The sequence below is a fragment of the Drosophila mauritiana genome, chromosome 3R (genome assembly GCF_004382145.1).
Source record: "Drosophila mauritiana strain mau12 chromosome 3R, ASM438214v1, whole genome shotgun sequence".
NCBI classification, from domain to species: Eukaryota; Metazoa; Arthropoda; class Insecta; order Diptera; family Drosophilidae; genus Drosophila; species Drosophila mauritiana.
In genome coordinates this window covers 10508804-10535160 of record NC_046670.1, presented here as the reverse complement: position 1 = coordinate 10535160, position 26357 = coordinate 10508804, and the positions used below count along the sequence as shown (strand labels likewise).

Below are 26357 nucleotides of genomic sequence, written 5' to 3'. Positions count from 1 at the left end.
GTTCATACACCTCTTCAATAATGTGTTTTTCTTTTTCCAATTGGTTTACGAAACTTTATTATTTTTGGGAGTTCTGATAATGCCTTAAGTGATAAACTATGTATATATATGTATTAATATTTTTAAATGCCTTAAATCTATTAAGGTTAGTTTTTGTTCTGAGCAAGGGGAGCCATTCCAACGATATCCCACCGAAATGGGTTGATTAACAAGAAAAATTAAAAAATAACACGCATTCATTAATTAATATATAAATGAATTTTTTTTTTACACAAGTTAACGTAAAATTAGTTCATTTAAATTTTAGATTAAAAACTAAATCAAAAAATTATACAGATTAGTACAAAGCTTATGAATGAAATAGATGTGATATTACTTTCGTCGTGACCGAGTTGCGCGCTGTGGCGCACCCTCAACAGCAGAGGTCTCCGGCGCGGTCTCAAAGTGTACCTTCCGGCCTCGGCCACCTCGAACTGCCGCCGTCGATGTAGAGGAGCCGGGAGGAGCTTCGACTTGGGGTTCCTCGGCGGGCTGCTCCGGTTCTACTGCCTTGGCGCTTTTTGCTCGACTGCGAGGGGCAGGCTTCTTTGCCTGTTCCTCCTCCTGAGGAGCCTCCTCCGATGGTGTTTTGGCACGAGCTCCGCCTCGCGGCTTTTTGATGGGTGGTTGCTTCTCCGTTTCAGTCTCGGCTTTGGTTTTGCCTCCCGCGCCGCGTACGGTCTTTTTGGCTGTTTTGACATCCGGCTTCTCCAAATCGCTGTCGTCGGCCTTTCGACGAGTTCCACGCCCCTTGGTTGCTGGGATCGGCTCATGCTCTGGCCCAGACGCTTCTGTTGTTGATGGAATTTCTGGGGTGGCCTTCTTTGCCGGTGGCTCCTCAGAGTTGGCTGCCTTGCCCTTCGGCCGTTTCGGAGTCGCTGGCCGCGGTGAAGAGTCCACAATTAATTCCAGCGCCTTTGCAGTCAGGTTGCGTACGCGGCGACTACGAGCCGGTGTAGGCTTTTCGTCGTCCAGATCCTCCGTGTAGTTCTTGCGCGGTAGGTTTCGTCCTTCGCGTCGCTGCGAGGTCGTGGGCTCCGGAAGAGAAGCTGCGTTGTCGGGTGTATCGTCTGCTTTCACGGGTGGTTGATTGGTTACGGGCAAAGGTGTAACTGGATCTGGCTCTGACGCCTTGTTGGCCAGGGCCTTGCTTGCCGCTGGTGGCTTGCGTGCCCGTCGCAGTCCTGAATGCGGCTTCTCATCGTCCGGTGCCTCCTCGTAGTTTTTACGTGGCAAGTTGCGTCCCTCTCGGCGGCGTGGAGTAAGTTCTTCGGCATCGGAAGCCTTCAAAGGGGATCCCGATGTGTCCACGAGCGCCGAAGCAATTTCGGTAGGCAAGTCCTGCAAGTCGATCTGTTCTCTTTCCTCGTCTTGAGCTTCGTTTTTACGACCGCGACGTATTGCCGTTTTCTTGGCCACTGGCTGTTCCTCATCGACACTCGCTGATGCCTTGCGCACACGTCGAGATGGTGGTTTCTTCTCCGGTGTGGTCGCTTTCATATCTACACTTGGCTTTCTACCGCGGCGCGTTGTCTTGGCCGCTGGCAGTTCCACGACATCGGAACTAGACTCCGCTGGGAGCTCGTCCTTATGTTCTGGCTCCATGGACGCCCTGCGTCCACGAAGCTTTGTTTTCGGCACAGCCAGATCTGCAGTTGGTAAGGCCTCATCCTCGGTGGCTTTGCGTCCACGTCTGCGTGAATGAGAGGGAAGCGGAGCTGGATCCTCTGGTGGTGTCTTTTTAATCCCCTCATCCGTATCCAAAGTGGGCTTACGACCGCGTCGCTGGGTCTTGTTTACCTCACCCTCATCTGGAAGTAATTCAGTTGGTGCCGGTTCTGATTCTGTGACTGGCTCGGTCGCCTCTTCTCTTATTTGCGCAAGATGCTCTTCGCCGCTAGTTGAAACGGCTTCAACAGTTTCCGCAGAAGCTTTGCGTGCATTACGTCTGGTCTTCTTCGCAGGCTCTACAACTGGCAAAGATGGCTCCTGCTTTTCATCGCCCAGAGGGTGAGTTTCACGATCTGCTGGTGTTTTACCCCTCCGCTTTGGTTTTTCCAGAACATCTTGGGAAACATGATCAATGTCTTGAGAAGGCTTGCGTCCTCTACGCTTCGGTCTTTCAACGTGTTCTTCCTTAGTATGCTCCTCTACATTTGCGACCATAAATTCTGCTGATTTTCGTGCACGTTTTTTCGGCAATTCTTGATCAGCTAGATTTAAGTGATCCTCTTGGACGGAAGCCAAAGCCTCCTCCGTTTCAGGATTATGTGCGTCATTTGCTTCGTTGACTATATCTTCGGATGCCTTGCGAAGTCTTCGCTTTGGTCTCTCTGCGCGAGTTTTACCTGTCTCTTTGGACACATCTTCCTGCTTCTTTGACTCCTTAGGCGCCCTGTTTTCCGATGAGACATTTGACACATTATCGGGATCTTGTTCTTCCTTGGATATATTCAAAGTAGCAACCGGTGCAGGCCCCTTTGAATCCGAGTGATCCGAATTCTCTTTACTGGACAGCGAGGGTTCAACTTCTATGACTGGTGCTAAAATATCTAAAGTCTTTTCCTTTTTGTCCGACGTCGTGTTTGTTTCCTTTGCAGATGCTTTCCGCACCCGTCTTTTTGGCTTTAGCTCTAAGTCTGCTACAATTTCTGTATTTGTGTTCTCTATTTCATTGCTTGTAGTAGGTAAAACAACTGCTAACTTTCCATCTTTGTTAATGGCCTTCAAATGATCTTCAGCTTTTTCAATTTTCTCGGATGCGTCGTCCGTTTCATTAGCAGATGCCTTTCTTCCGCGTCTTTTGGGTCGTTCTTTAGTGGTCTGTTTCTGGTTGGTTTCATGCACTTCTATTTTACCTTCTAAATCGCCTTCCACCTCTGATTTAGTTGTCGATACAAAAGGCTCTGGAACATCTCGTTGCTCGCTGTAATTCGAATGAGTACTTCCAGGTTCGTTGGCAACTTCTAAGTCCGTATTAATTTTTTCTTTATTATCCAATGGAGTATCCGATTCCTTTGAAGATGCCTTCCTTAATCGTTTTTTGGGTTTGTCTATGATGATCGCCTGTTCTGCATTTGACTTGATTCTTTTCTCAACTTCTGGCTCTGGTTCTTCTTCTAGGATGGGTTTAAGAGCTTCATCAGATTTATGGTCCGCGATTTCTTTCTGTTCGACATTTGCTGTGGTTTCAGAAACTTCTACGGATGGAGTGCGTACTCGTCCTCTTTTTTCTGTAATAGCTTCCGTTTTGTCCTCATTTACATCTGATGATGGTTTTCTAGCTCGTCCCCTAGATTTAATGCTGAGATCATCTTCTTGCTTAGTATCGCTTCCATGGTCTTCTATTTCCAAAACCTCAGCAGATGGTTTCCTCGTCACTCTTTTTGGACGTTCAACCTCAGTCGCACTATCCGCGGAAGCAGATCCCTTTCTGGTCACTCTTTTTACTGGCTTAGATGCATCTTCATGCGTCAACTTTTCTTCTTGTTTTGAAGGCTTGCTGATAAGTCCGGACATCTCCGTGGGCTCGGGGGATATTGTTAGTCTGGAAACTATAATGTCGGTTCGATCTTTACTTTTGGAATCTTTTGAAGTACTATGAATAGACTTCTCAGATGGTTTTTCCTGGCTACACCTAGCATCATCTTTAACGGCTAACATTTCCTGATCCGAATCAACTGCAGAATTGGACTCTGTTTTTGTTAGAGATTTATCTTCAGATACTGGCTTGATATGTGTTCCATCTTCTTGCTCTTGATCTCGTTCCGATGGTAAATTGCATTTTTCTTGTATATTATCCGTAGCGTCTCCACCTTCCCTTGATTTTGTGAAGTCGGCAGATTCTTTAATACTGACTACTTCTTGTGGCTCGTTTTCTGAAGGTACCACAGAAGAATTAGTAGAATTGAATGGGGCAGGTTCTATTTTATCAACGGCATCATCGTGAGGTACTGTCGATTCAGGTTCGTGGCCTGTAGAGCTAGAACTAGCTGGGTCTCCTGGCTGAGGTTGCTGGTCTTTGGCAATGTCCTCTGACATAATATCAACCTTTTCTATTTCACCGCCATCTTGAGCACATGGAAAATCTGGCATTGCATCAGATACGTCTTCCACTTTTGGAATAGGAAGCTCAATGTCACGTTCCGAAGAAGCATTAAGAAGTTCCCCATTGGGACTTGATGAATTTATTATTACTGCGGGTACAGATGTGTTACACCCTATGAGAGTTTCTACCTGATTTATTTGTTCGTACATTTTTTGTGATTCCACTTGGTGTGGTGAAGAGATTGCAGCGTTTACAGTTGATATCTTAGGGCAGATTTCCTTTTCGGATGGCTCTTCAGTTATAATTGAAATATGATTTGCTGGTTCAGTGACTTCATTTTGGTTAGATGACTCTTCAGACACACATTCTTTTACATCATTGTCTTCTATTACGATACCCTCTATAATGGAATCATCGTTTGGATCTTCAATTAATGAATCTTCTTTTAAAGGACATTGCTCAGCAATGCCTGAGGAATCTAACGAAATCACCTCATCGTCAGATTGATTTTGATTACATTTCTCCGTTTCCTTAGTGTTCAACTCCATATCTGAATGTTTTTCGACTAAGACGGATGGTTCTGTGTAACTTTCATCTAAGCTCGAGGCATCTAATTGAATAACTTCATCGTCATTGTCCTTATCGTCAGAATCCTTTTTGGGGTTACAATCTGTGGATTCTTTTTTGTCCATCGAGTTAACATCTATTATTTGGTCGGCATTAGTTTGTTCTTTAAGCATGGACATTTCTGTGGATTGATCTTTATCCTCTCCAACTGATGTACCTTCATCTAGTGTATCTTGCTCAACAATTATGGAGGCATCTAACTGAATCACCTCTGTTTTGAAATCCTGATTTGGTTGGCTTTCCTTAGGTTCCTCTGAAACAACAGCTTCGGATTCCTCTATAATAGAAACCTCTTTATTCTGGTCCGTTAGAGATTGATGAATTAGTGCATTTTCATCATGTAAACTTTGTTCAACAACGCTCAAGGCGTCGTCAGGTATATTTTCTTCAAATTTCTCATCACTCTCTTTATGAGCAGCGATAATTTCATTTGATGATGCCTCCATTGCGACGTGTTCTTCGACGTAATCGTTTTCATTCTGTTCATCAATTTGAGCGCTTTCATCCTGTGACATTGATGTCCCACATAGACGAGTATTGGGAGATAAATTCGTTGATACTTCTAATGAGCTTAAATTAGCAAGATCGCTCGCTATAGAAGACTGTTTAACACAAGCGACGTCATTCTGCAAAGCTTCCATATTTCCCTTTTCTTTACTTATATCGGAAGTATCTAAGTCTAAAGAAGTCATAGCGACTTTTTTAGAGTGTTCGATCTCAAATGCTGCACTGGAATTGCTTAAAGGGACCTCATCGATGCACATATCTACCGGCCCGCAGTTTTTAATTTCATCCGATGGAATTGGCTCATCTGTTTGAGGATTAGTTTCCACAACTACATTATCCATTTTACTAACAGATGGATCCTCTTTAGTACTGGCTTCCATTGGATCTTTCTCCCCGGGTGATGTTTCGACGACTTCCTGAGTCTCATCAGGTTTTGCTTTCTCAGTCGGTTCTTCGGCGGGTGACTTTTCAGTTATTAGTTGATCGATTTTACTTAAATCAGGCACTTCATCAGTTCCTGCTTCTGAAAGTAGCTCATCACCTGAAGATTCGATGATTGTCCTAGTTTCATCAGATGGCTTTTCGACAATTACTTGATCCTTTTCACTAGAAGAAGGCAACTCATTAGGATGTGCCTCTACTGGAGGTTCTTTTTCAGTTGATGTTTCGATTATTGGTTTAATAGTATCAGTTTTCGTCTCGTTGGATCCTTGAACAATTTCAGTAGGTGATTCATCAGGTTTAGCTTCTTCTTGAAGTTCCTCGGTTGGATATATGTTGGTGACGGGTTGGATAGATTCATCAGTTTTTGTTTCCTTTAAAACATCCTTGACGGGATACGGATTTACTTCTTGTTTAGTATTATCTAAAGAGTGTACCTTCTGCGGTTGGGTTTCCTCTGAAAGTTCTTTGAGAGGCGAACTTTCGATGAAATGTTGATTAGATTCCGCATCAGTAGAAACATCAGGTTCTTGTTTTTGTTCCATAAAAGGCAAAGTCTCAATGGCTGGTTGAATGACTTCGCCATCAATTGAGACCTCATTGGAGTTGGTTTCTTTTACAAGTTCATCGGAATGTGATTCATGCAATGGTTGCTTATCGAAAAGTTCTTCAGAGCGCTCAATAGATGGTTTGGAGGTGTCTTTGTCGGTGGGCTCATCACCAGATTTTGCCTCTTTTGCCAGTTCTTTAGAAGGTGATATTATGATTGGTGGTTCATCTGTATGCACCTCACTTTTATTGGAAGGTGATACTTCGCCAACTGAACGAAATAAGTCAGTGGAGGATTTTTCATCTGTAACTGAAGTGTCTTGGGCATCGTTTGTGGACTTGGCATCTTCTTGATTAAGATTATGGTCAGGTATAGTTTTTTCCACACTACAGTCAAGGACATTAGTGGAATTGATCGAACTATCCGCTGTTGTGTCTAAAGAAAATATTTCTGACTCTAGGATCGTCAATTCCACCATTGCAGATTCAATATTTTCATCAGTATTAACTGGTGGGATATCTAGACTTTTCTCTTCTTGTAGTTTGTCCCCTTCGAGATTTTGGTCAGGTATAGTTTTTCCCACACTACTGTCAAGAAGATTAGTAGAATTAATCGAACTATCCGCTGTTGTGTCTAAAGGAAATATCTCTGACTCTAGGATCGTCAATTCCACCCCTACAGATTCAATATTTTCATCAGAATTAACTGGTGGGATATCTAGACTTTTCTCTTCTTGAAGTTTGTCACCTTCGAGATTTTGGTCAGGTATAGTTTCTTCCACACTACTGTCAATGACATTAGTAGAATTGATCGAACTATCCGCTGTTGTGTCTAAAGGAAATATCTCTGACTCTACGATCGTCAATTCCACCACTGCAGATTCAATATTTTCATCAGAATTAACTGGTGGGATATCTAGACTTTTCTCTTCTTGAAGTTTGTCACCTTCGAGATTTTGGTCAGGTATAGTTTCTTCCACACTACTGTCAATGACATTAGTAGAATTGATCGAACTATCCGCTGTTGTGTCTAAAGGAAATATCTCTGACTCTACGATCGTCAATTCCACCACTGCAGATTCAATATTTTCATCAGAATTAACTGATGGGATATCTAGACTTTTCTCTTCTTGAAGTTTGCCACCTTCGAGATTTTGGTCGCAAGTACTTCCCTCAATTGTGGTATCTTCCACTTCAATTAGTGAAATTTCACTGATAGCACCCGTTTCGACTTTCCTTGAATTCTCATCGACAGTGTTGTGTTCCGTCAGATTGACAGATTCTTCAAGCTTGTAGGCTATAGATAGTTCCTGAGAACCGTCAGACTGTTTGGGAGTTGGTTCCGATTTCTTTGGCTCCTCCTCATCATCACTAAATACCAAGGGCTCAGTAAGGCCGACATTTGAGTCTGTATCTGAGCGATCCTCAATGTTATCAATAGGTGGATTGGTTTGGCCTAAAGGTCTCGTCTCATCCACGGTGACTTCGCACGACTCTACGCCCGAAACTACTAGTGCTTCGGAAAACATTGAGTCCGACGTCTGGTCCAGCAACTGAATTCCACTCATCTCGTTTGTGTTGGGCGAAATAGACCTGAAGCCGCAATCTGCAAAGGCGCTAAGATTGGGATTGGCATGCATGGTAGCTTTGTAGGTGGTGCTTGTCAGAGGATCCTTTGGGGAAGCGCTCGCTGTGGCTGTATGCCCGACATTCATCAGTGCCTCTGATGCCACTGTTTTGTTCTGATTTATTGAATCCAGAGGATCAACTCCAGTGGCTGTGCTGATCGCTGTCACATTTATCTCTTCCGTGTCTTCCATATTGGCCCCAGTCGTTTCGGGCACGTCCTCGAAAATCTTGTCCAAATGCAATGTGTTGTTCGTCACATTCAGATCATATTCTGTGGCTGCCGCCAGAGAATCCTTGCGAGACTTTAACACTGCGCTAGCTGGTTCATTTGGCACCATGATATTCCGGGCACTGGGCGTTTTCAGAGCATTTTCCAGAGGCTTTTCTTGCTCCATGCGGGATACTGCAGTGCTTCTTCTATCGTGGAAAGGAGTCCTACCAACAGAGGTTTCTAATAGTTCTGCCATATTTCCTATAATTGGCGAGGCAGGAATTTTCGGAGTTCGCATCAGTTCCCTTAGCCCTTTAAAGCGTGGTGTGCTGCAGCTTTTTGGTGTTTTCAATAAATCCCGTAGGCCGTGGAAATCTACCTTGTCGATATCATCAACTGGCAGCTCGTTGCCATAATTTTCGTCGTCAGCGATGACAGATTTACTATCTGTAAAAAATATAATTTAAATCAAATAAGCCATTCCATTTCATAAATGATTATGAGTAAGCTTACCATCTTCGGAACCAACTTCTTCCAATATGACTCCCATATCGCCCACAGATTCATCCATCTGAAGTTCCCTCTTGGGTGTGTTCAAAATACGCAACGATTGGCGCGTTGGTGTGGACATTTCTTGCGTAAATCGCCGCTTGCGGCGGGGAGTAACAGCGCCTTGGCTGTCCATTGCTGAACAGGATGCACGGCGAGAACGCTTGTTGTCCTTCTCGGGTAATGTCTTACTGCTGGCCTCCATCGAGGATCGCCGAGTGCTTCTCCGTGGCGTTGTTGACGCTACCCTCTGCTCAACAGAATGACGGCGCAAGCTCCTGCGAACCACGGGGGTTTCTGCATTTGGAGATGGTTGGTTCTCTTTTTGAGATGTCCCTCCTGTCGCAATAAAATAAAAATGTATTTTGGGAATTTCCAAATTTAAATTGCTTACCAGTTGAATTTGAATTACCAGTAGTACTCTCCAATGGCAGCTCTTCGCAAATACTTTCCTCGATTATTTTCTCAGAATTAGCTGTTTCGGTTTCGGAACTTTAGATTTCATAATATTTATTTTATATTATAGATACTTACAATTCTTAGTTTGTTGAGGAATATTCGCATGAACCTCTTCGCAAATGCTATCCTCAATAATAGCATTCTCTAGTTGTTTGCCGACTGGAAGTTCATCTTTTTCTTTACATTCGTCTTCATTTTTGCCGGTTTCAAATTCATGTTTGTCACATTCATTCTCGTCGAGTACGGCCGCATCTGGCTTAGGATTCACATCTTCTTGTGCAGATTTTAACTTGCCTTCCACATCTGATTCTGTCCCGATCGGCTCAACTTTGTCTCGGATAGGTGTAGGCTCTTCTGAGCTCACTGACGGAAGCCTCTTTTCAATTAGGGAACTCAGCTGAAAGGATACATCATCGTCTACTTCCCCAGGGATGAGAACAGTAACCGCTTCAATTGCCATTGCTGCGCCACTCTGATCCTTTCCTTGGGTATCATGCATTATAGTGAACGTGCGGCTCAGCTCATCCTGAGAATCGTCCGGTTTTTCCGGAGTGGAACTCTTGATCTGGGAGACATCGATTGTTTTTTTTTGACATGGCGATGACGGCTTAGATGATCCAGGCTTAGGGGAGCCACTTTTCGGCGAGTTAAGCGAACGACGTGCCTTGGCTACGAGCTTGTTGCTCTTGTCAACGCCGGGACTACGCTTGGCAGCCGCAAACGACTTTCTGAGCTGGGAGACCTTGTTCTCTCTGGGAGACTCCATTAGTGACATACGTTTGCGTGGCGAGGTCTTGGGTGCGTTTCCACTCGTATGCCCTTCTCGCTGGACTGGCGTACGCCGATGTGGATGGAATGGCAAACGCCGAGGCGTAGTCAGGCAGTGGCGACGAGCCTCCAGAAGAGATGTCCGCTTGGGGGTGGCTATGGGGGTATTCTTATCTGGTTGGTTGGCGGCGATCTGCTTTTTAATGCTGGTAAGCATAGCTCGTTTCATCAGGGAATGGGGCGTTCTATTGGGTGTGGTGATACCAGCCGGACGCTGAGGAGTTTTATACCGTTGCGAAGGGCTTGGTGATGGCGGTGTGTCAGAGTTAGTTATGTCAATGACTAATGGGGATGCATCTGATGATTCGTCGGTGCTGTCTACACTGATAGGCGTCTGTTTGGGTGTGAGCTTGGATGCATGCGAATGTTTGGGTGTTTGTCGTAGCTTTGATGGGGTGGTCAGGTCTATCAGGAACATAGACGAATCCCGCTTGGTCTTCTTTGAGGTGGATGGCGTGCTGAAGTCCATTAGATCTCGGCTGCAGCTGTCTTCGTTTAGTTCAGAGAGCACATTGCCCTTGGGGGTGCTGTATATGCTCTTAGGCGTGGAAACTGCCAGAGACGTTGTGGTGTAGCCAGGTTTTCGCACACATGAAAAGGATTTCTCGGTCTTAACGCCAGTCTCGCGCGGCGAATAAGAGGTAATAACCACGTCGGAGATGGCGCACAGCTTTAGTAGCTTCTGGTGGCTACCTGGTGGCGTTGCGGTATTCTCCTTATTCTGCGTAGCCTCTAGAAGATTTACTTTGGGGGACTCGTAAGCTGTCTTCTCTGTGCTGTGTTGAATGGATTCATTCAGTGAGACATCCTCCAAGTGAGACTCACTCTGATCACGAGACTCTATAGAAGTATTTCCTTCGTCGTCCGAATTGATGCTATAGTGAAAACTGAAAAGGTATAAGCAGAGATGAGGTTTTATGGGGACTATTAACAGGCAGGCAACACATGCTTGCAGTAGGAACTTTTTCCTATTGTTGTTGCCCAAAGACATTTTAGGGGTTGGCCAGGTAGTCGGTTAGGGGTCTGCCTGCTGTTTTCACTTACTTGTGAACTGTCAGGCGTTTTTCGGCTTGTAGACGATGCGATTGCTAAATCAAATAAAAATAGGAAAATTGTAGGTCTTGGAATACTGTACTAGATGGAGCAGATGGCGGCTTTTACCTTCAATGAAGGGCAGGAGTTTGACGCTTGTTCTTTGGGCAATAGGCGTTCTGGGGTGCATGGGGCTTCCTGCACCTCGGAGCACTTCGGGAACTCCCAAGTGTAGACCTTCTCTCGAATGGTAATCTTGCCACCGTGTAGCAAAGGACGCTTGCCTGAAGCATGGATGGCCACGTCGTTGAGATGAATGGGATCTCCGCTGGACTTGTTGTATATGATGACCTAAGTGCGGAAAAAGCAGTATGTTAAGGCGGTAAAAGGGGACTCATGCCTTCCAGACTCACCCTGCCGAAGGCATCGCAGTTAATCTCGCAAATTAGACGCTCTTCCTCTGGCCCCTCCAGGATGAGGTCGCAATTGTAATAGGAGCCCACCTGGAAGGTGCGCCCTTTGGCTGCCAGAACCACGGTTTTACCATTTTCGTCCTCGTAGCGCAACCTGCCGCCATCCAGCGACATTTTCCAAGCGGCGTCGCAAATGCGGCTTGGGTGCGGGGAAAACGAATACCGAAGCGAGCACTTTGAAAAGCCGCAAAGTTATTGGATATAATACGGTAAATGCACGTACACAAAACACCCACAAACTATTCACTGATTTCTTTCACACTTTTCCTATAGACACTGTTTTTACGGCTGACAGCTTGTCATAGTTAATTGTAACGAAGACTCTGTGAAGGAATTTTTTTTTTGCAATGGACGCGCAAGCCTTGCCAACTCGATTCTAATGCGCCGGCTTATGCGTTACATTTAAAATTCTGGGCGCAGGAACTGACAACTTACTTAAATTAAAAGTGGTTTATATTTTGTGGTAATTAATGATGGTTAATCTCAAGAAGTGAAAAGAAATCTGTTTTATGTGAATCTCTTTGTCAAATAAAAAATATAAGGTAAAATAAGGTTTTAAATTTTTTTTGCAGTGCTGTAAGTTAGAGTGCGTATCGTAAACAGAAAAATTAAATTAGAAAACGTTCCTTGGTAAAATATTAACGATTAAAAATACATTTTATTTATTAAACAAATAAATTGGTAATGTTAATAAATTTGCAATTTATTTAATATTTATTTTAAGTTCATAACTTATAATAATCGATATACAAAATATTGATTGTACCTTCATGAAATTGATTGTACATATGGTACCGACAAGTGTCATCCCTAGAATTGAGCCGGAAAACAAAAACTTTTAACAAAAGACTAAAATTTTTGGCATAAGTACAATTGCAATGGACTCCGACGCCGCACAAAAGACCTGGGAGCTGGAGAACAACATCCAGACGTTGCCCAGTTGTGACGAGATCTTTCGCTACGACGCAGAACAGCAGCGGCAGATCATCGATGCGAAGCCCTGGGAGAAGGATCCCCACTTCTTTAAGGACATAAAGATCTCGGCACTGGCGCTTCTAAAGATGGTGATGCACGCTCGCTCTGGCGGTACTTTGGAGGTGATGGGTCTAATGCTTGGCAAGGTCGAGGACAACACAATGGTGAGTTATTGAATGGGAAAAGGTCCTCAATTAATAAGTCTTTCCCTTGCAGATTGTCATGGATGCGTTTGCACTACCAGTGGAGGGCACTGAAACCCGCGTCAATGCCCAGGCACAAGCGTACGAGTACATGACCGCCTACATGGAGGCGGCCAAAGAGGTGGGACGCATGGAACACGCCGTGGGCTGGTATCACAGCCATCCCGGTTACGGTTGCTGGTTGTCCGGTATCGATGTGTCCACCCAGATGCTCAACCAGACATACCAGGAGCCATTCGTGGCCATTGTGGTTGATCCGGTGCGCACTGTTTCCGCTGGCAAGGTGTGTCTGGGTGCTTTCCGCACCTATCCAAAGGGTTATAAGCCACCAAACGAGGAGCCCTCGGAGTATCAGACCATCCCGCTGAATAAGATCGAAGACTTTGGAGTCCACTGCAAGCAGTACTATCCCTTGGAAATTAGCTACTTCAAGTCTGCTCTGGACCGCAGGCTCCTCGACTCTCTGTGGAACAAATACTGGGTAAACACACTGGGCAGCTCCGGTCTGCTCACCAACACAGAGTACACCACCGGTCAGATCATGGATCTCTCCGAGAAGCTGGAGCAGAGTGAAAACTTTTTAGGTCGCGGTACATAATGGGTCGATTTAAGAGTTGTGCACATCATTTACCCGCTTTAATATCCACAGGAACCGATGTCAACGAGAAGCGTTCAGAGGATAAGCTGTCCAAGGCCACACGAGACTGCAGCCGCTCTACCATTGAACTGATACACGGCTTGATGGCTCAGATCGTTAAGGACAAACTTTTCAACAAGGTCGGACTGGGCAAATAGTTCAAGACTACAGCTCGCAATGAATTTTAAAATGTATTGTGAATTTTCTTTGCAACCTGGCGATTTATTAACCATTTCCCTGGGAATTATTTTAAGTAAGTCAAGCTTATCCAAAAGAAAAAGGAAATTATAAAACTGCCTGATAGGCTGAAGAAAAAAATCTAAAACTCTTTTTACTTTTAATATAGGTTATTTTTTTTGTAGAGAAACTATTTTCTACTAAATAAATTATTTTGTCGTTCCCTTTAATACTTATTAGACGACAGAAGGCATAGTAAAAGTTGCAACTTTTGTTCGCTATTTCGGAAAACAGCTATTCTTTCAGATAAACAAACTTATTTTATAGAATATAAAATAATTCGGCACTGCGAAGTATATTTCCCACATCGATAAAACATTGTGGAAAATGAGATGCTTGGGTATTTCAATTGGTTTAGAATTATGTAATCCGAGCCGGTCTCAAAGCAACAACCGAAGCCCACCGACTGAAACATTCCCTAATTGCTTTGGGATTTTTAAAGTAAATATTACAGAGCCTAGTTAGCTATACAAGCCAAGCCGCAAATGCGTCCCTCTCATCAATCAAATGGTTTCATTATTTTCATCGTTTGGTTCATTTTACAACTTTTATTCCTCGATTGCGTGTTTGCCCATGGGCTCTAGGGTTTCCCTGGCAGACCCGCAGTCTACTGTCTGCTCCTGGGAGCGAGAGCTATAAGTGAGATGTCAACGCCCTTCCAGCACGTGGCCCAATCAATTTGAAGGGACAAGAAGGGGACCGCTTGCGAAGGGCGCTAATTAAATACGTTGTCACGTTTATCGCCGCTGTGAGGTACCAAAAAAAAGGGGGCGCCAAGGCAAATACAAGTCCTGTTTTACCGTTATCATCACTCCTGCAAGGAATGCCCATTAAAATGTCAACATTTGTGTGCCTGTGCCGGATTTATTCTGTGGAATTTTTAAATCCTCTTAAATGTAAATGTAAATTGTGGCGCATAACAAGTCCAAAAATCCCACATCAAAAAGGGAGATAAACAAAATAACGAGAAATGTTAACGCACTTGGCGTATGCAAACGAGAACCTTTATAAAGATTTACGTGACAAACCCAACAAGGGCTGCGTTTGTGCGTGTAAGTTATTGGTGGTAAAGCAATAAAACTTTCATTTTCAGATATTATATCGAAAAGTAACCGTCAATTGGCATCAACAAGGAGCATTGACATGAAATGTAACACTGCCAAAGGGGGCAACACTGCCCTCCGCTGGCGAATGGGAAGGAGGAGTCTAAAACGATTGCCGAGGTGCTATAAAAGTCCCGGCGACGAACGACAGGCGCTTCATTCGCATCCTGGATGCCAGCTAGAAAGCTTCCCAATCGCGATACACAAAGTCCAAGCCGAGGGACACCATGGCAGCATCGGCAGCACCCTCTTCGTGCGCATCAGTCCAATAAAAATCAAAGTAATAGCAATGGAAAACCTATTCTCTGAGTGATAGTGCGTGCGTTTAGTGCCTTGGGAACTGTAGCCAGCATATGTGCGCTATCAGATTGTGTGGGAATCTATTGAACTTTCAGGAAGTGAATTACAAGCAACGCCGAATAAGGAAATTTACGAACTGACAAGGCGGCGAATAAATATTAAACGGAGATTCTAAAGTGAAACTTAACCACCGAAACCTGTTGAGCAAAGTAAGTGAAATTTAAGGAAAAGTATTGTGGTGTAAAATAATTTCAACTACTAAAAGAGATTATTTTAAAATCATTTTTTAATTTGTTTAAAATTTATCTGTACTATACTTAGAAAAAACAGTGATAGAAAAACTTTACTTCACTTAGAAAAACTTAAGAACAATTTTATAATTATTTACTTTACATGTTCCAAAAATATTACTTGTATATAAAGTATAGAAAATAATAAGCAATTAATGCAGAAAAATGTACCTATGTTGTTTTTCACTTTAAATAATAATATCGTGTTTTTCTTGTTTAAACATTTGAATTTTTTCAGAAACTTCAACCATGTATGGAATGCTGTACGAGAGTGTGCAGCACTACGTGCAGGAGGAGTACGGCGTGGACATTTGGCGGAAGGTGTGTCATATCATCGACTGCAAGCACAATAGCTTCAAGACGCACCAGATCTATCCGGACAAGCTGATGCCGGACATCGCCGAGGCTTTGTCCGCCTGCACGGGCGAGTCCTTCGACTTCTGCATGAACTTCTTCGGGCGCTGTTTTGTGCGGTTCTTCAGCAACTTTGGCTACGACAAGATGATCCGCTCCACGGGGCGATACTTCTGCGACTTCCTGCAGTCTATCGACAACATTCACTTGATTATGCGCTTCACCTATCCCAAGATGAAGTCGCCCAGCATGCAGTTGACCAATATGGATGACAACGGAGCTGTGATCCTGTACAGAAGCAGTCGCACTGGAATGTCCAAGTACCTAATTGGGCAGATGACCGAGGTGGCCCGCGAGTTTTACGGCCTGGAGATCAAGGCTTACGTGATCGAGAGCCAGAATGACATCAGTGGAGGCACTGCTGGTCCCATCAAGCTCACGGAGGGTCCCTTAACCGTGATTGTGAAGTATCGTCTGGACTTTGATAACCGGGAGTACATGGCTAAGCGCGTCAATACGGAGGCTCATCCCTCGCAGCTCAAAATGCCCACCGTGAAACTGGATGTGTTCCTCGATCTTTTTCCCTTCACATTTGTGCTGAACCACGACATGAAGATCACGCATGCTGGTGAGAAGATCGTTGAGACCTGGATTATGCACAATCCAGGGGCCAATCCAAAGAGCTTCATTGGCACCCACGTAATGGACCTGTTCCAATGCCGTCGTCCGAAAGACACCACCATCGACTGGGATACCCTGATCCAGATGAGAGCCGTGCTCTTTGAATTCGAGTTGATTCGCACGGGTCACAACCGCGCTGCCTACGATGCTGTCTTGAATATGGACTTTGAAAACTACGACGAGATGGACCTAAACGAAGCCCAGACTATGGCGCTGGCCAAGGCCCAAGAGTTCAGTGAATCCCATCCGGTGGATGATGATGAAGCTGCGGGCGAGGATGAGATCGACCCTGCCACTGGGGAACGTCGATCCTCCCAGGGCTTGAGGTCCATCCTTTTAAAGGGTCAGATGTTCTACATCAAAGATGTGGACTCGCTGATCTTTCTGTGCAGTCCTCTAATCGAAAATCTCGATGAGCTGCATGGAATCGGTCTCTATTTGAACGATCTCAATCCGCATGGGCTGAGCAGAGAGCTTGTGATGGCGGGATGGCAGCACTGCTCCAAGCTGGAGATCATGTTCGAGAAGGAGGAGCAGCGATCGGATGAGCTGGAAAAGTCGCTGGAACTGGCAGATTCTTGGAAAAGGCAGGGAGATGAGCTACTGTACTCCATGATTCCACGACCCATTGCCGAACGAATGCGACTCAGTCAGGAACAGGTCTGCCAGAGTTTCGAGGAAGTGTCCGTCATCTTCCTCGAGGTGATGAACGTCTATGACGAAGGATTGAACAGCATTCAGGGAGCCATGCAGGCGGTGAACACTTTGAACAAAGTATTTTCGGCTCTGGATGAGGAGATAATTTCCCCATTCGTTTACAAAGTGGAGACCGTGGGCATGGTTTACATGGCTGTTTCGGGTGCTCCTGATGTGAATCCCCTTCACGCCGAGCACGCCTGCGACTTGGCCTTGAGGGTGATGAAAAAGTTCAAGGCTCATGACCTGGGGGACGTTGCCATTCGGGTTGGCATCAATTCGGGACCTGTGGTGGCCGGCGTTGTGGGCCAAAAGGTTCCTCGATACTGTCTGTTTGGGGACACCGTTAACACCGCCTCGCGAATGGAGAGCAGCAGCGATCCCTGGAAGATCCAGCTATCGAAGTACACCGGCGATAAGGTGCGCCAAGTGGGCTACAAAGTGGAGTCGCGTGGCACGGTCAAGGTCAAAGGCAAGGGCGACATGGAGACCTACTGGCTGCTGGAGGGTCCCGAAGGCTAGGCATATAAGAATTTTAAATGTATCTTTAATTTTAGCACCATGCACTGAAGGATTGTACGGCACCTGTGGCTTTCTTAATTTGTTGCAATAAAAGAGAATTTAGCTCTGCTCCTCTGACTTTTTTTGAAAGTATAAATAATACCTATTTCTTGCTAGTGCTTGGACAAACTTAATTTGTCTAATAATACCAGCTATCTAAGTAAAAAAAATAGAGTCTTATTGAATACACCCCTTTTAAGCTCAAGTTCTTGTAATATCCTCCATCCTGCCTCTTCAATTACCAACTTAATTTGCTACCCGCTCCTGCCATTTCCCGCAGACAACCCTCATTTCGGAAAATCCATTTCTAATAACTTTTATGGGCGGTTTGCGTGTCACTTTGCACACCATCATCTCCAACCCACGACGAACCATTCGAGCATCTAGTAACCTCCGTTCGCCTGTTCCTTATAAAAATTAAATTAAGTCACTCTGCGTGTCCTTAGCTCAAATGCCTGGACGTTGGCCACTTAATTCCGGTGCAATATTGATAGTAACTACACAGGAAAAAGTACTCTTGATCTCATGTTGCTTCTAGTTTTCATGTTCGGCAGGTAACGCAAAAATAAAGGAATATTTTAAAAAAATATATGGTTCAAGAAAAAAATAAAAATAAAAATTTGGAAAATATTCTTGTATTTTCTTAGCTTAAAACAAAAATTATTTTCGTCACAAAAGTTGATATCAGAACATTCGTGTGTTGAGGTGCCATCGTCATTAGTTTTTACTCCGTTAAGAGCTGTTTTTGTTTGATTATATCGAGTTATTTTCTTGCGGAGACAATATACATAAATAAAATATATTTGTAGTTATGCAACGCGTGCCTGTCGCATCTGTAATTGATGGCTTTTTGAGTGGCAGAAGTATCTCCTTCTTTTATTCAACCAGGCATATTATCGTCCTCTCGGTCGAATAATGGTCTGTCCATAAAATTGTCAACGTTTATTTAATAGACTAGCCCTAAAATCCGTTTCGTTTAAGTGGGACAAAGGCTTTTTGTTCGATGCTGTGAAATCCCTTTTAAATTGCTTTAAAACAACACATCAAATATGTGGAGGATTCAGGCTAACATATGTATGTACATCTATTTGTATATATAAGTGCGTGAAAATGGAAAAGCATTATGAACAGAGCCACAAAACCATTTCTCCATCGGGGAAATGGCAAACGGCCAAAGCGAAAAACTCGGTTACAATGATACATTTGACAGACGGTTTTCGATACTTCAGGGCTTGGGATAAACTTTTTAAGTACTCGAGTATTTTTAAATTGTAAGAAATGGCTCAGAAAATAAGAACAGCGTTTTAAAAAGAGAATTTAGTTGGAAAGTAATTATCTCAAGGAAACTAAAAGTTAAAATTTAATATTTCTATAAGCCACATTTCTGTTGTAACTGACTAACTTAGTCGTCACAGTCTATTACTTAGTGTTATTCAGCCCTGGTAAAGACCCAAAGGACAATGCTTTCCCAGGACACCGCACCCATACATACATGTATACATCGATGTGGGGGAGTGAGGCCATAAAAGGAAATGAACGGGGAGAAAAATTACTCCTTCGGTTGTGTGACAATGTTTCACTGTATCGGAAGGAGAGAAAGTGGCAATTGTGGCAAAGAGCATTGACTGCCGATGTTCCTGGTCTGTAATAATACCGATGATGATGATGATGATCACGATGGTCAAACAGAGAAGTGCGTGTCGAGGCGCAGGCACGTAGGTCCTAAGTGGGCCGGAAATACAGCTCCAACTGCAACTTGGCTAGTGGGTGGGCTATAAAAGGCCTGACCGCCACAGAGGCACGCTTCAGTCGACCGACATCGTCCCGGCTAAAAGGGAAAGCTCCAGGGGAATCCGACGAAACCGACGGATGCCAAAGAGCCGACAGACTCACGAAGCTCGTCCGTCAGAGGAAATCATGAAGCAAAAGCAAATCAGGCAGCCAGAAGCCAAGGAAGCAGCGACAGGCGGCAAAACAAATTTAGTGTAACAATAGCAACTGCCGACGACGCAACACGGAGTCCGGAAAAGTGAGAGTTCGCCGTGGAGTGCGCGTAAATATATATACCCGACTTTACGCATCCGGGGATGCTGTGCGTGTGCAGGCCTTCTTTAAATTATAAATAAGCGACTGGCAAATGCCGCGTGGATATAATTAAAACTCTTTCTGAGGCACAGACACAAACGACAAGCGACTCCGATGCTGGAGAACTTCATGTGATTCATCTGGTGGATTGGAACGAGCCGGAAAGCAATATAAGGTAGAAAGGATTGCCGGGATATAATAAGCTAATTTCACGGTTCACTAATCAAAGAGATATATAGAGAGAAATAAGGGGATTTTCATACATCCGAAGAAGGCAGTTCTTTAAAGGATTATGAAGCAATATGAGAAACAGTTAAAGTAGCAATTGAGTTGGCCACAAATTATTACACCATAGTCCATTTAACTTTAGCATCCAATCCATTATTTATCAATTTATATAGATTAGGGTTCTCCCTGCCACTTTCTAGCTACCATAAATTACGAGCGATTAAATCTAACTTAAGTATAAAGGAGCAGAAGTTAAGCATTGCCTTTATGTTTATTTTGACTATGTGGATTCCCTGACCATTAATCAAACGTTAGCATTTTCAAACAGCATTTTTATCCACGTTTTACGACCTTGGGCTTGTCGGAAATTTGCATGTTTTTGTCAAAATTAAATACACTCAAACTCGGGAAAGATGTTCGAGAATTTATGGCTCAGTTAGTTAGTTTGAGTAGAAAAAAAATGAAAAACCGGCATTGCCACCAGCGAATTACCGGCAATAGGAAACGGAAATAAGTTAAGCACAATGAGCTATGTTCCTTTCGCCAAGAACGTGACAGGCTTCAAGGACCTTGAGGTGGTAAGTAGGAGGATTCCCTCCGCGTGTCTGCCACATGAACTCAAATTAAACTGTCGGGGCAATAAATCAAATGCTACGAAGGAAAAGCAGGTTTTCCTTGGGTGTTGTTGAAGGCTAGATAAGAGGATATCCTCTGACAACTTAAACATAAATATGTCACCTCACATTAATTACTTGTTAAATGGATTTTAAATGCATGTCTCTAAAAATAGGAAATAGATTTCATTCATAAGAAGAGTGACTGAGTACAATTTTACTTTCACCCTAAGTAGTTACTAAAAACTAAATTTGCGCAAGACTTTTTCCTAACCTACTATCAATCACTTGAGTTGCGTACGAGTTTGTTGTGCTAATCCCTGACCCAACGCAACGAAATTACCCCAAATCCTCCGGGGTACGAACACAGTTTACCTAATTACCAGCTCAGAGCGATGGAAAAACTTTGTCTAACCTCACCCCTGATTATGTGACTGCCAACTTTGTTTCGTTACAGGATAAACTTTTACGAAGGCAATTTCGACGATAGGCAGGACTTCACAGGACCAAGGACATTCACATCCTGCCCCATCATGTACGGAATGCTGTACGAGAGCGTGCAGCACTACATCCAGCAGGAGTACGGCATGGAGACCTGGCGGAAGGTCTGCCAGATTGTCGACTGCAAGCACCAGAGCTTCAAGACGCATCAGATCTATCCGGACAAGCTGATGCCGGACTTTGCGGCAGCCCTGTCCGCCAGCACGGGCGAGTCCTTCGACTTCTGCATGAACTTCTTCGGTCGCTGTTTTGTGCGGTTCTTCAGCAACTTTGGCTACGACAAGATGATCCGCTCCACAGGTCGATACTTTTGCGACTTCTTGCAGTCCATCGACAACATCCACGTGCAGATGCGTTTCACCTATCCCAAGATGAAGTCGCCCAGCATGCAGTTGACCAACATGGATGACGATGGGGCTGTGATTCTGTACCGCAGCGGCCGCACTGGCATGTCCAAGTACCTGATTGGCCAGATGACCGAGGTGGCCAAGGAGTTCTATGGCCTAGACATGACTGCCTACGTCCTGGAGAGCCAAAATGACATCTGCGGTGGCACAGCCGGTCCCATCAAGCTTACGGAGGGTCCTCTGACCGTGATTGTCAAGTATCGGCTGGACTTCGATAATCGTGATTATATGGCCAAGCGGGTCAATGTCATTGCTCATCCTTCGCAGCTCAAGATGCCGTCGGTGGACCTGAATGTGTTCCTCGAACTGTTTCCCTTCACCATTGTGCTGGATCACGACATGAAAATCACACTTGCGGGCGAGAAGATTGTCGAGACGTGGATTCTGCATAATCCTGGGGTGAACCCAAAGACCTTCATTGGCAGTCACATATTGGAGCGGTTTAAGTGCCGCCGTCCCAAGGACACTCAAATCCAATGGGAGACCATTCTGCAGATGCGAACGGTACTCTTCGAGTTCGAGCTCATCCGCACCGGTCACAACCGTGCCGCTTATGATGCGGCCTTGAACTTTGACTTTGAAAACTTTGATGAAGCCAGCAGCCTGAACGAGGCGCAGGCCATGGCTTTGGCCAGTGCCAAGGAGTTCAGTGCGGAAAACGCCAAGGAAGAGGCAGCTGCAGCTGCCACCTCCAAGGACGAAATCGATCCCGCCACGGGACAGAGACGCCATTCGGTGGGCCTCCGATCCATCCTGTTGAAGGGTCAAATGTTCTACATCAAAGATGTGGACTCGCTGATCTTCCTGTGCAGTCCTCTAATCGAAAATCTCGATGAACTGCATGGAATCGGTCTCTATTTGAACGATCTCAATCCGCATGGGCTGAGCAGAGAGCTTGTGATGGCGGGATGGCAGCACTGCTCCAAGCTGGAGATCATGTTCGAGAAGGAGGAGCAGCGATCGGATGAGCTGGAAAAGTCGCTGGAACTGGCAGATTCCTGGAAGCGGCAGGGAGATGAGCTACTATACTCTATGATTCCGCGACCTATTGCCGAGCGAATGAGGAAGAGCGAGGAGCACGTGTGTCAGAGTTTCGAGGAGGTATCCGTCATCTTTATCGAGGTGATGAATATCTATGACAGTGGGTCCAACAACATCCAGGATGCCATGCAGGCGGTGACCACCTTAAACAAAGTGTTTTCGGCATTGGATGAAGAGATCATTTCCCCGTTCGTTTACAAAGTGGAGACTGTGGGCATGGTTTACATGGCTGTTTCGGGAGCGCCTGACGTGAATCCCCTTCACGCCGAGCACGCCTGCGACTTGGCCTTGAGGGTGATGAAGAAGGTCAAAGCCCATGCACTTCCCGGAGTGGCTATACGGGTGGGCATCAACTCGGGACCCGTCGTCGCCGGAGTGGTTGGGATGAAGGTTCCTCGATACTGCCTCTTTGGAGACACCGTTAACACCGCCTCGCGAATGGAGAGCAGCAGCGATCCCTGGATGATCCAGCTGTCCAACTACACAGCGCTGAAGGTGCAAAAGGTGGGCTATAAGGTTGAAGCGCGGGGATTCGTCAAGGTCAAGGGCAAGGGCGAGATGGAGACCTACTGGCTTTTGGAGGGACCAGAGTAAAACTGGAGATATGTTTGTTTTCGATAATCCAGCGGAACAACTCAAAAATATCACCGCTACATATATTGAGACAGAAAATCTTGTAACCTTTTGGAAATAATCAGGCTCGAAAACCTCTTATATCTAATGTTTTGGCACAGGACCTTTTGGTAAAAGTAAACGAAACCTCTGTAAAATAAAAGTGGATCAATATAAAAATAAATTCAATACACATTGAGTAATATAAATATTGTTTACGTAGGAATGGGTCGCAACCAACCTGTAATCTGACTAAGATCGTTATAAGAGTGTCCCTTTCGATAATAGGTAAGTAATCGATGCGATCGAAATCGGTTCCAGCGTTGCCTTGATCAGCTGTTTTAATTGTATAGCTCGGAAGATAATTTTCAAGTTTATGAAAATAAATAAAGTTCTCAGTAAGGATTAAGGATGCTTCGCTTCAATTTAATTGTGGCAGTTTGTGAGAATTTCGGAATTGGCATCAAAGGCGATCTACCATGGCGCATTAAGTGAGTTGGTAACAAGGATTCCACCGCAGCTAAAGGTTTCGTACCCGCAGATCTGAACTGAAGTACTTCAGCCGCACCACCAAGCGAACAAGTGATCCCACCAAGCACAATGCCGTTGTGATGGGCAGGAAAACCTACTTCGGAGTACCGGAAAGCAAGAGGCCTCTTCCCGATAGACTGAACATAGTGCTGAGCACCACACTTCATGAGAGTGATCTGCCCAAGGGAGTACTCTTGTGCCCCAATCTCGAGACGGCCATGAAGATCCTCGAGGAGCAGAACGAAGTGGAGAACATTTGGATTGTGGGCGGTAGTGGAGTCTACGAGGAGGCCATGGCCTCGCCAAGATGTCACCGACTGTACATTACCAAAATAATGCAGAAGTTCGATTGCGACACCTTTTTCCCCGCGATCCCTGACAGCTTTCGAGAGGTCGTGCCCGATTCCGACATGCCACTGGGTGTGCAGGAGGAGAATGGCATCAAATTCGAGTACAAGGTTTTGGAGAAACAGTCATAATAAAATAATCCACTAATTTATTTGCCTTGCGCATCTTCTACTCCCTTGGCCGCCAGCATCAGCTCGTATAGTTGGACTACTTGGTCGTCTTTCAGCATTTCCACAGTCTTGGGGTCAATCTCTTCGCCCAGCTCTCCCTTGGGCTTGCCCCGAATCCCTAGTTGTTGGGTGATTGTGGACGCATATCGCTGTAATAAGAGATTTGCTTAGTATGGCGCCTTTTTGTTTATTACGTAAAACGTACGGCCCACTCTGTCATAAAGAGCTGTGCCTCCATGGGATTGCACTTGAGGTGTCGCCGGAACTCGTCCCGCACATAGTTATCGCCCAGAGCACGTAGTTCGGCTGGAAGTCCTACGGAGTACAGACGTCTTAGTTGAAATGCATGCAATTTATAGCAATAGGGAATCTTTCATCGTACCTCTGTGCAGTCGCAAGATTGTTTTGTACAGCAGTCGGACGCGCTGCGGGTGTGTCAGTTGGCTCATCAAAATTCTAGACATCCTGAGTTTAAATCATATATAACATGCTAATACTATACTGTTTAGCAGCCGGCTAAAAAATAAATATGAGCGAATAACAACTGTTTTGTAGCAGCCAGAGTTGGCTAACGTCAAATTGAGTTGGCAGGTGGCAACGTATCAAAAGTTTGGCGCGCATTTGAAGTGTCACCTTAAAAAGTGCAATGCTATTTTTATACTATATTTAAGTTAGGCACTTTGAATAGAATACTTCCGCAAACCAAATCTACTAACTCAATCCCCCTGTAGCACCAAAAAGGACATTCGCAAAAATAATCAAATGGTTTTATGGCGATTGGAGACTGCATTGACATTATCAATCCCGAAGCGATTTCATGCATTTTAAAACTGCAGAGTTCTTTTTACATAATGATTTATTTGTGGCATGTTTGTATATATATAATCACATGTGCAGTGTAGGTTCAATCTGTCGTGGATTCATCCCTTGGGGGTAAATTATAAAAATTATAAATTAAAGAACATCTCGGATGGAAAATGGGCTCTGCATCAGAAAACAAACCAATAAATGACATACACACACGCTCTGCACCAACTTTGGCTAACTATTGCACGCCTTTCTCTCAATACTATACGCCTAATTACACCAAGCACCAAACAGAAGGTGGCGGAGGGTACACAACATTGTTGTCATCGTCGTCGTTTTGAACAGAAGAACGTTTAACAATTTTCTAGTTTAGCTATTGCGGCGCGGCAGCAACAGGCGCCGCTGGATTCGCTGGCTCCTCATCCTGTCCATCAGCCGCAATCTCTTCCGGTAGCAGAGGCTGACCCTCGCCGCCCCAAGGAAAACCGCCAGGTCGATCCTCAGCAGCCGCCTGGAAGTTGCGTTCGATGTGCTCATTGAAGAGACGTTTCCTAAGGACAAAATGTCGTTATTGCAAAAGTTATATCCCAATTCGAATTGAACTCACAAAAAGTAGGGGGTTTTGATCAGTCTGTAGCCGTTGGACAGTGTGGGATAGACGTCCTCCAGCACGTAGTAGATGTGGCCAACACCCATGCCGATGACATCCACCCACACGGTGTTTCCCAGAATCATGGAGCAGCAGAGGAGCACCCACGGCAGGTACGGCGCCTGGAAGTTGAGCACCCCGAAGAAATTCATTGGCACCAGTGGATTGCGTCGTGACCACACATAGACCAGCATTAATGTGAAGGCCTGGCCCAGGAACAACAGGTTGACGAAGATTCCGAAGAAGGTCATTAGCACGCCGCCAAAGATGAACATCATGACAAAGTCGGAGCTGCGTCCGCGGAAAGAGCCGTCCTCCAGCATACGACAATAGCGATATGTAAACACCATATTGAAAAAGAAGCTGATGCCTATGGTGCCAAAGTACAGGAATGTGGTGGCCAAGCGCCAGATCTGGAACTTGCGCACGATCAGCGTGGGATTGAAGTAGAGCTGCAGCGGCGACACCAGATCCAGGTGCTTGAAAGTTGGCAAATTATAATCCAAGATAATACACGTACACGTCATCCATGATTTAGAACGCATTCTGGGATGCACTTACCACCGCCAAGGTGGTCAGCACGCAGACCGTGGTGTAGGCCCGTGTGACCACCGGAATCTCCAGGTAGAACTGCCGCAGGGCATTCATGGCGGCTCCTCCTCCAACGTTGGACTCAAAGTGTGCAGTTTGGCAAGTGGGTTGCGGTTGTATCCTTTGGACTCTTTGCTTCTACACTGTTTATTCACCCACACTCAGCGGCGGACTATCTGTTTTTGGTAGTCGCCTCACCGGTTGTTGTGCATTCTAGGATTGAGACGTGTTAATGGATTGGGAACAGCGCTCGGGAAAAATAAATGGAACGCTAGCTTTTATTTTTATGACCAAGGTTAGTGATGGTCCAAATACTAGTGACACTGGCGCCAGATATCGATAAG

The 26357-nt window shown here is 44.9% G+C and overlaps 7 protein-coding genes across 9 annotated transcripts; 4 read left to right on the top strand and 3 right to left on the bottom strand.

Annotated features, from left to right (window-relative positions):
* Nucleotides 1-40: 40 nt before the first annotated feature.
* Nucleotides 41-11723, bottom strand: LOC117145363 (titin). Of its 2 annotated transcripts, XM_033310987.1 has the most exons (8): nucleotides 11333-11723; nucleotides 11049-11270; nucleotides 10932-10975; nucleotides 9135-10774; nucleotides 8995-9075; nucleotides 8565-8939; nucleotides 7317-8498; nucleotides 41-7118 (listed from the first exon to the last, which is right to left on the bottom strand). In XM_033310987.1, exons 1-8 carry the CDS (start codon nucleotides 11504-11506, stop codon nucleotides 373-375), a joined length of 10464 nt encoding a protein of 3487 aa, XP_033166878.1. In that variant the 5' UTR covers nucleotides 11507-11723; the 3' UTR covers nucleotides 41-372. The 2 variants fall into 2 exon arrangements, with proteins under 2 accessions (XP_033166878.1, XP_033166877.1); XM_033310986.1 differs by having other exon boundaries at nucleotides 41-8498.
* A 456-nt stretch (nucleotides 11724-12179) lies between these two features.
* LOC117145002 (COP9 signalosome complex subunit 5) lies at nucleotides 12180-13516 on the top strand. Of its 2 annotated transcripts, none has more exons than XM_033310491.1 (3): nucleotides 12180-12531; nucleotides 12584-13154; nucleotides 13220-13516. In XM_033310491.1, exons 1-3 carry the CDS (start codon nucleotides 12271-12273, stop codon nucleotides 13363-13365), a joined length of 978 nt encoding a protein of 325 aa, XP_033166382.1. In that variant the 5' UTR covers nucleotides 12180-12270; the 3' UTR covers nucleotides 13366-13516. The 2 variants fall into 2 exon arrangements, with proteins under 2 accessions (XP_033166382.1, XP_033166381.1); XM_033310490.1 differs by having other exon boundaries at nucleotides 12584-13160; nucleotides 13220-13514.
* A 1865-nt stretch (nucleotides 13517-15381) lies between these two features.
* On the top strand, nucleotides 15382-17390 carry LOC117143675 (soluble guanylate cyclase 89Da). The gene has a single exon (XM_033308461.1). It carries the CDS (start codon nucleotides 15387-15389, stop codon nucleotides 17388-17390), a length of 2004 nt encoding a protein of 667 aa, XP_033164352.1. The 5' UTR covers nucleotides 15382-15386.
* A 2037-nt stretch (nucleotides 17391-19427) lies between these two features.
* On the top strand, nucleotides 19428-23101 carry LOC117143376 (soluble guanylate cyclase 89Db). The gene is made up of 2 exons (XM_033308052.1): nucleotides 19428-19689; nucleotides 20814-23101. The coding sequence occupies exon 2, from the start codon at nucleotides 20890-20892 to the stop codon at nucleotides 22897-22899; it is 2010 nt and encodes a 669-aa protein (XP_033163943.1). The 5' UTR covers nucleotides 19428-19689; nucleotides 20814-20889; the 3' UTR covers nucleotides 22900-23101.
* Nucleotides 23102-23234: 133 nt separating this feature from the next.
* LOC117143711 (dihydrofolate reductase) lies at nucleotides 23235-23947 on the top strand. Its single transcript, XM_033308510.1, has 2 exons — nucleotides 23235-23408; nucleotides 23459-23947. The coding sequence occupies exons 1-2, from the start codon at nucleotides 23329-23331 to the stop codon at nucleotides 23925-23927; spliced, it is 549 nt and encodes a 182-aa protein (XP_033164401.1). The 5' UTR covers nucleotides 23235-23328; the 3' UTR covers nucleotides 23928-23947.
* LOC117143712 (succinate dehydrogenase assembly factor 3, mitochondrial) lies at nucleotides 23925-24521 on the bottom strand. Its single transcript, XM_033308511.1, has 3 exons — nucleotides 24349-24521; nucleotides 24172-24281; nucleotides 23925-24115 (listed from the first exon to the last, which is right to left on the bottom strand). The coding sequence occupies exons 1-3, from the start codon at nucleotides 24428-24430 to the stop codon at nucleotides 23945-23947; spliced, it is 363 nt and encodes a 120-aa protein (XP_033164402.1). The 5' UTR covers nucleotides 24431-24521; the 3' UTR covers nucleotides 23925-23944.
* A 283-nt stretch (nucleotides 24522-24804) lies between these two features.
* LOC117143710 (derlin-2) lies at nucleotides 24805-26322 on the bottom strand. The gene is made up of 3 exons (XM_033308509.1): nucleotides 25984-26322; nucleotides 25381-25901; nucleotides 24805-25324 (listed from the first exon to the last, which is right to left on the bottom strand). Exons 1-3 carry the CDS (start codon nucleotides 26068-26070, stop codon nucleotides 25147-25149), a joined length of 786 nt encoding a protein of 261 aa, XP_033164400.1. The 5' UTR covers nucleotides 26071-26322; the 3' UTR covers nucleotides 24805-25146.
* Between the last annotated feature and the right edge of the window lie 35 nt (nucleotides 26323-26357).

Bases quoted from the DNA above. Each gene is read 5' to 3' on its own strand.
- LOC117145363 (XM_033310986.1), bottom strand. From the start codon at position 11,506: ATGTCGCTGGATGGCGGCAGGTTGCGCTACGAGGACGAAAATGGTAAA. The intron at 10,775-10,931 runs GTAAGTGAAAAC...ATACCTTTTCAG, and splicing joins AAACGCCTGACAGTTCACAA to TTTTCACTATAGCATCAATT. The intron at 8,499-8,564 runs GTAAGCTTACTC...TATTTTTTACAG, and splicing joins AGAAGTTGGTTCCGAAGATG to ATAGTAAATCTGTCATCGCT.
- LOC117145002 (XM_033310490.1), top strand. From the start codon at position 12,271: ATGGACTCCGACGCCGCACAAAAGACCTGGGAGCTGGAGAACAACATC. The intron at 12,532-12,583 runs GTGAGTTATTGA...TTTCCCTTGCAG, and splicing joins AGGTCGAGGACAACACAATG to ATTGTCATGGATGCGTTTGC. The intron at 13,161-13,219 runs GTACATAATGGG...TAATATCCACAG, and splicing joins TGAAAACTTTTTAGGTCGCG to GAACCGATGTCAACGAGAAG.
- LOC117143675 (XM_033308461.1), top strand. From the start codon at position 15,387: ATGTATGGAATGCTGTACGAGAGTGTGCAGCACTACGTGCAGGAGGAG.
- LOC117143376 (XM_033308052.1), top strand. From the start codon at position 20,890: ATGTACGGAATGCTGTACGAGAGCGTGCAGCACTACATCCAGCAGGAG.
- LOC117143711 (XM_033308510.1), top strand. From the start codon at position 23,329: ATGCTTCGCTTCAATTTAATTGTGGCAGTTTGTGAGAATTTCGGAATT. The intron at 23,409-23,458 runs GTGAGTTGGTAA...TCGTACCCGCAG, and splicing joins GATCTACCATGGCGCATTAA to ATCTGAACTGAAGTACTTCA.
- LOC117143712 (XM_033308511.1), bottom strand. From the start codon at position 24,430: ATGTCTAGAATTTTGATGAGCCAACTGACACACCCGCAGCGCGTCCGA. The intron at 24,282-24,348 runs GTACGATGAAAG...TGTACTCCGTAG, and splicing joins AATCTTGCGACTGCACAGAG to GACTTCCAGCCGAACTACGT. The intron at 24,116-24,171 runs GTACGTTTTACG...CTCTTATTACAG, and splicing joins TCTTTATGACAGAGTGGGCC to CGATATGCGTCCACAATCAC.
- LOC117143710 (XM_033308509.1), bottom strand. From the start codon at position 26,070: ATGAATGCCCTGCGGCAGTTCTACCTGGAGATTCCGGTGGTCACACGG. The intron at 25,902-25,983 runs GTAAGTGCATCC...CCAACTTTCAAG, and splicing joins TGCTGACCACCTTGGCGGTG to CACCTGGATCTGGTGTCGCC. The intron at 25,325-25,380 runs GTGAGTTCAATT...TTTTGTCCTTAG, and splicing joins ATCAAAACCCCCTACTTTTT to GAAACGTCTCTTCAATGAGC.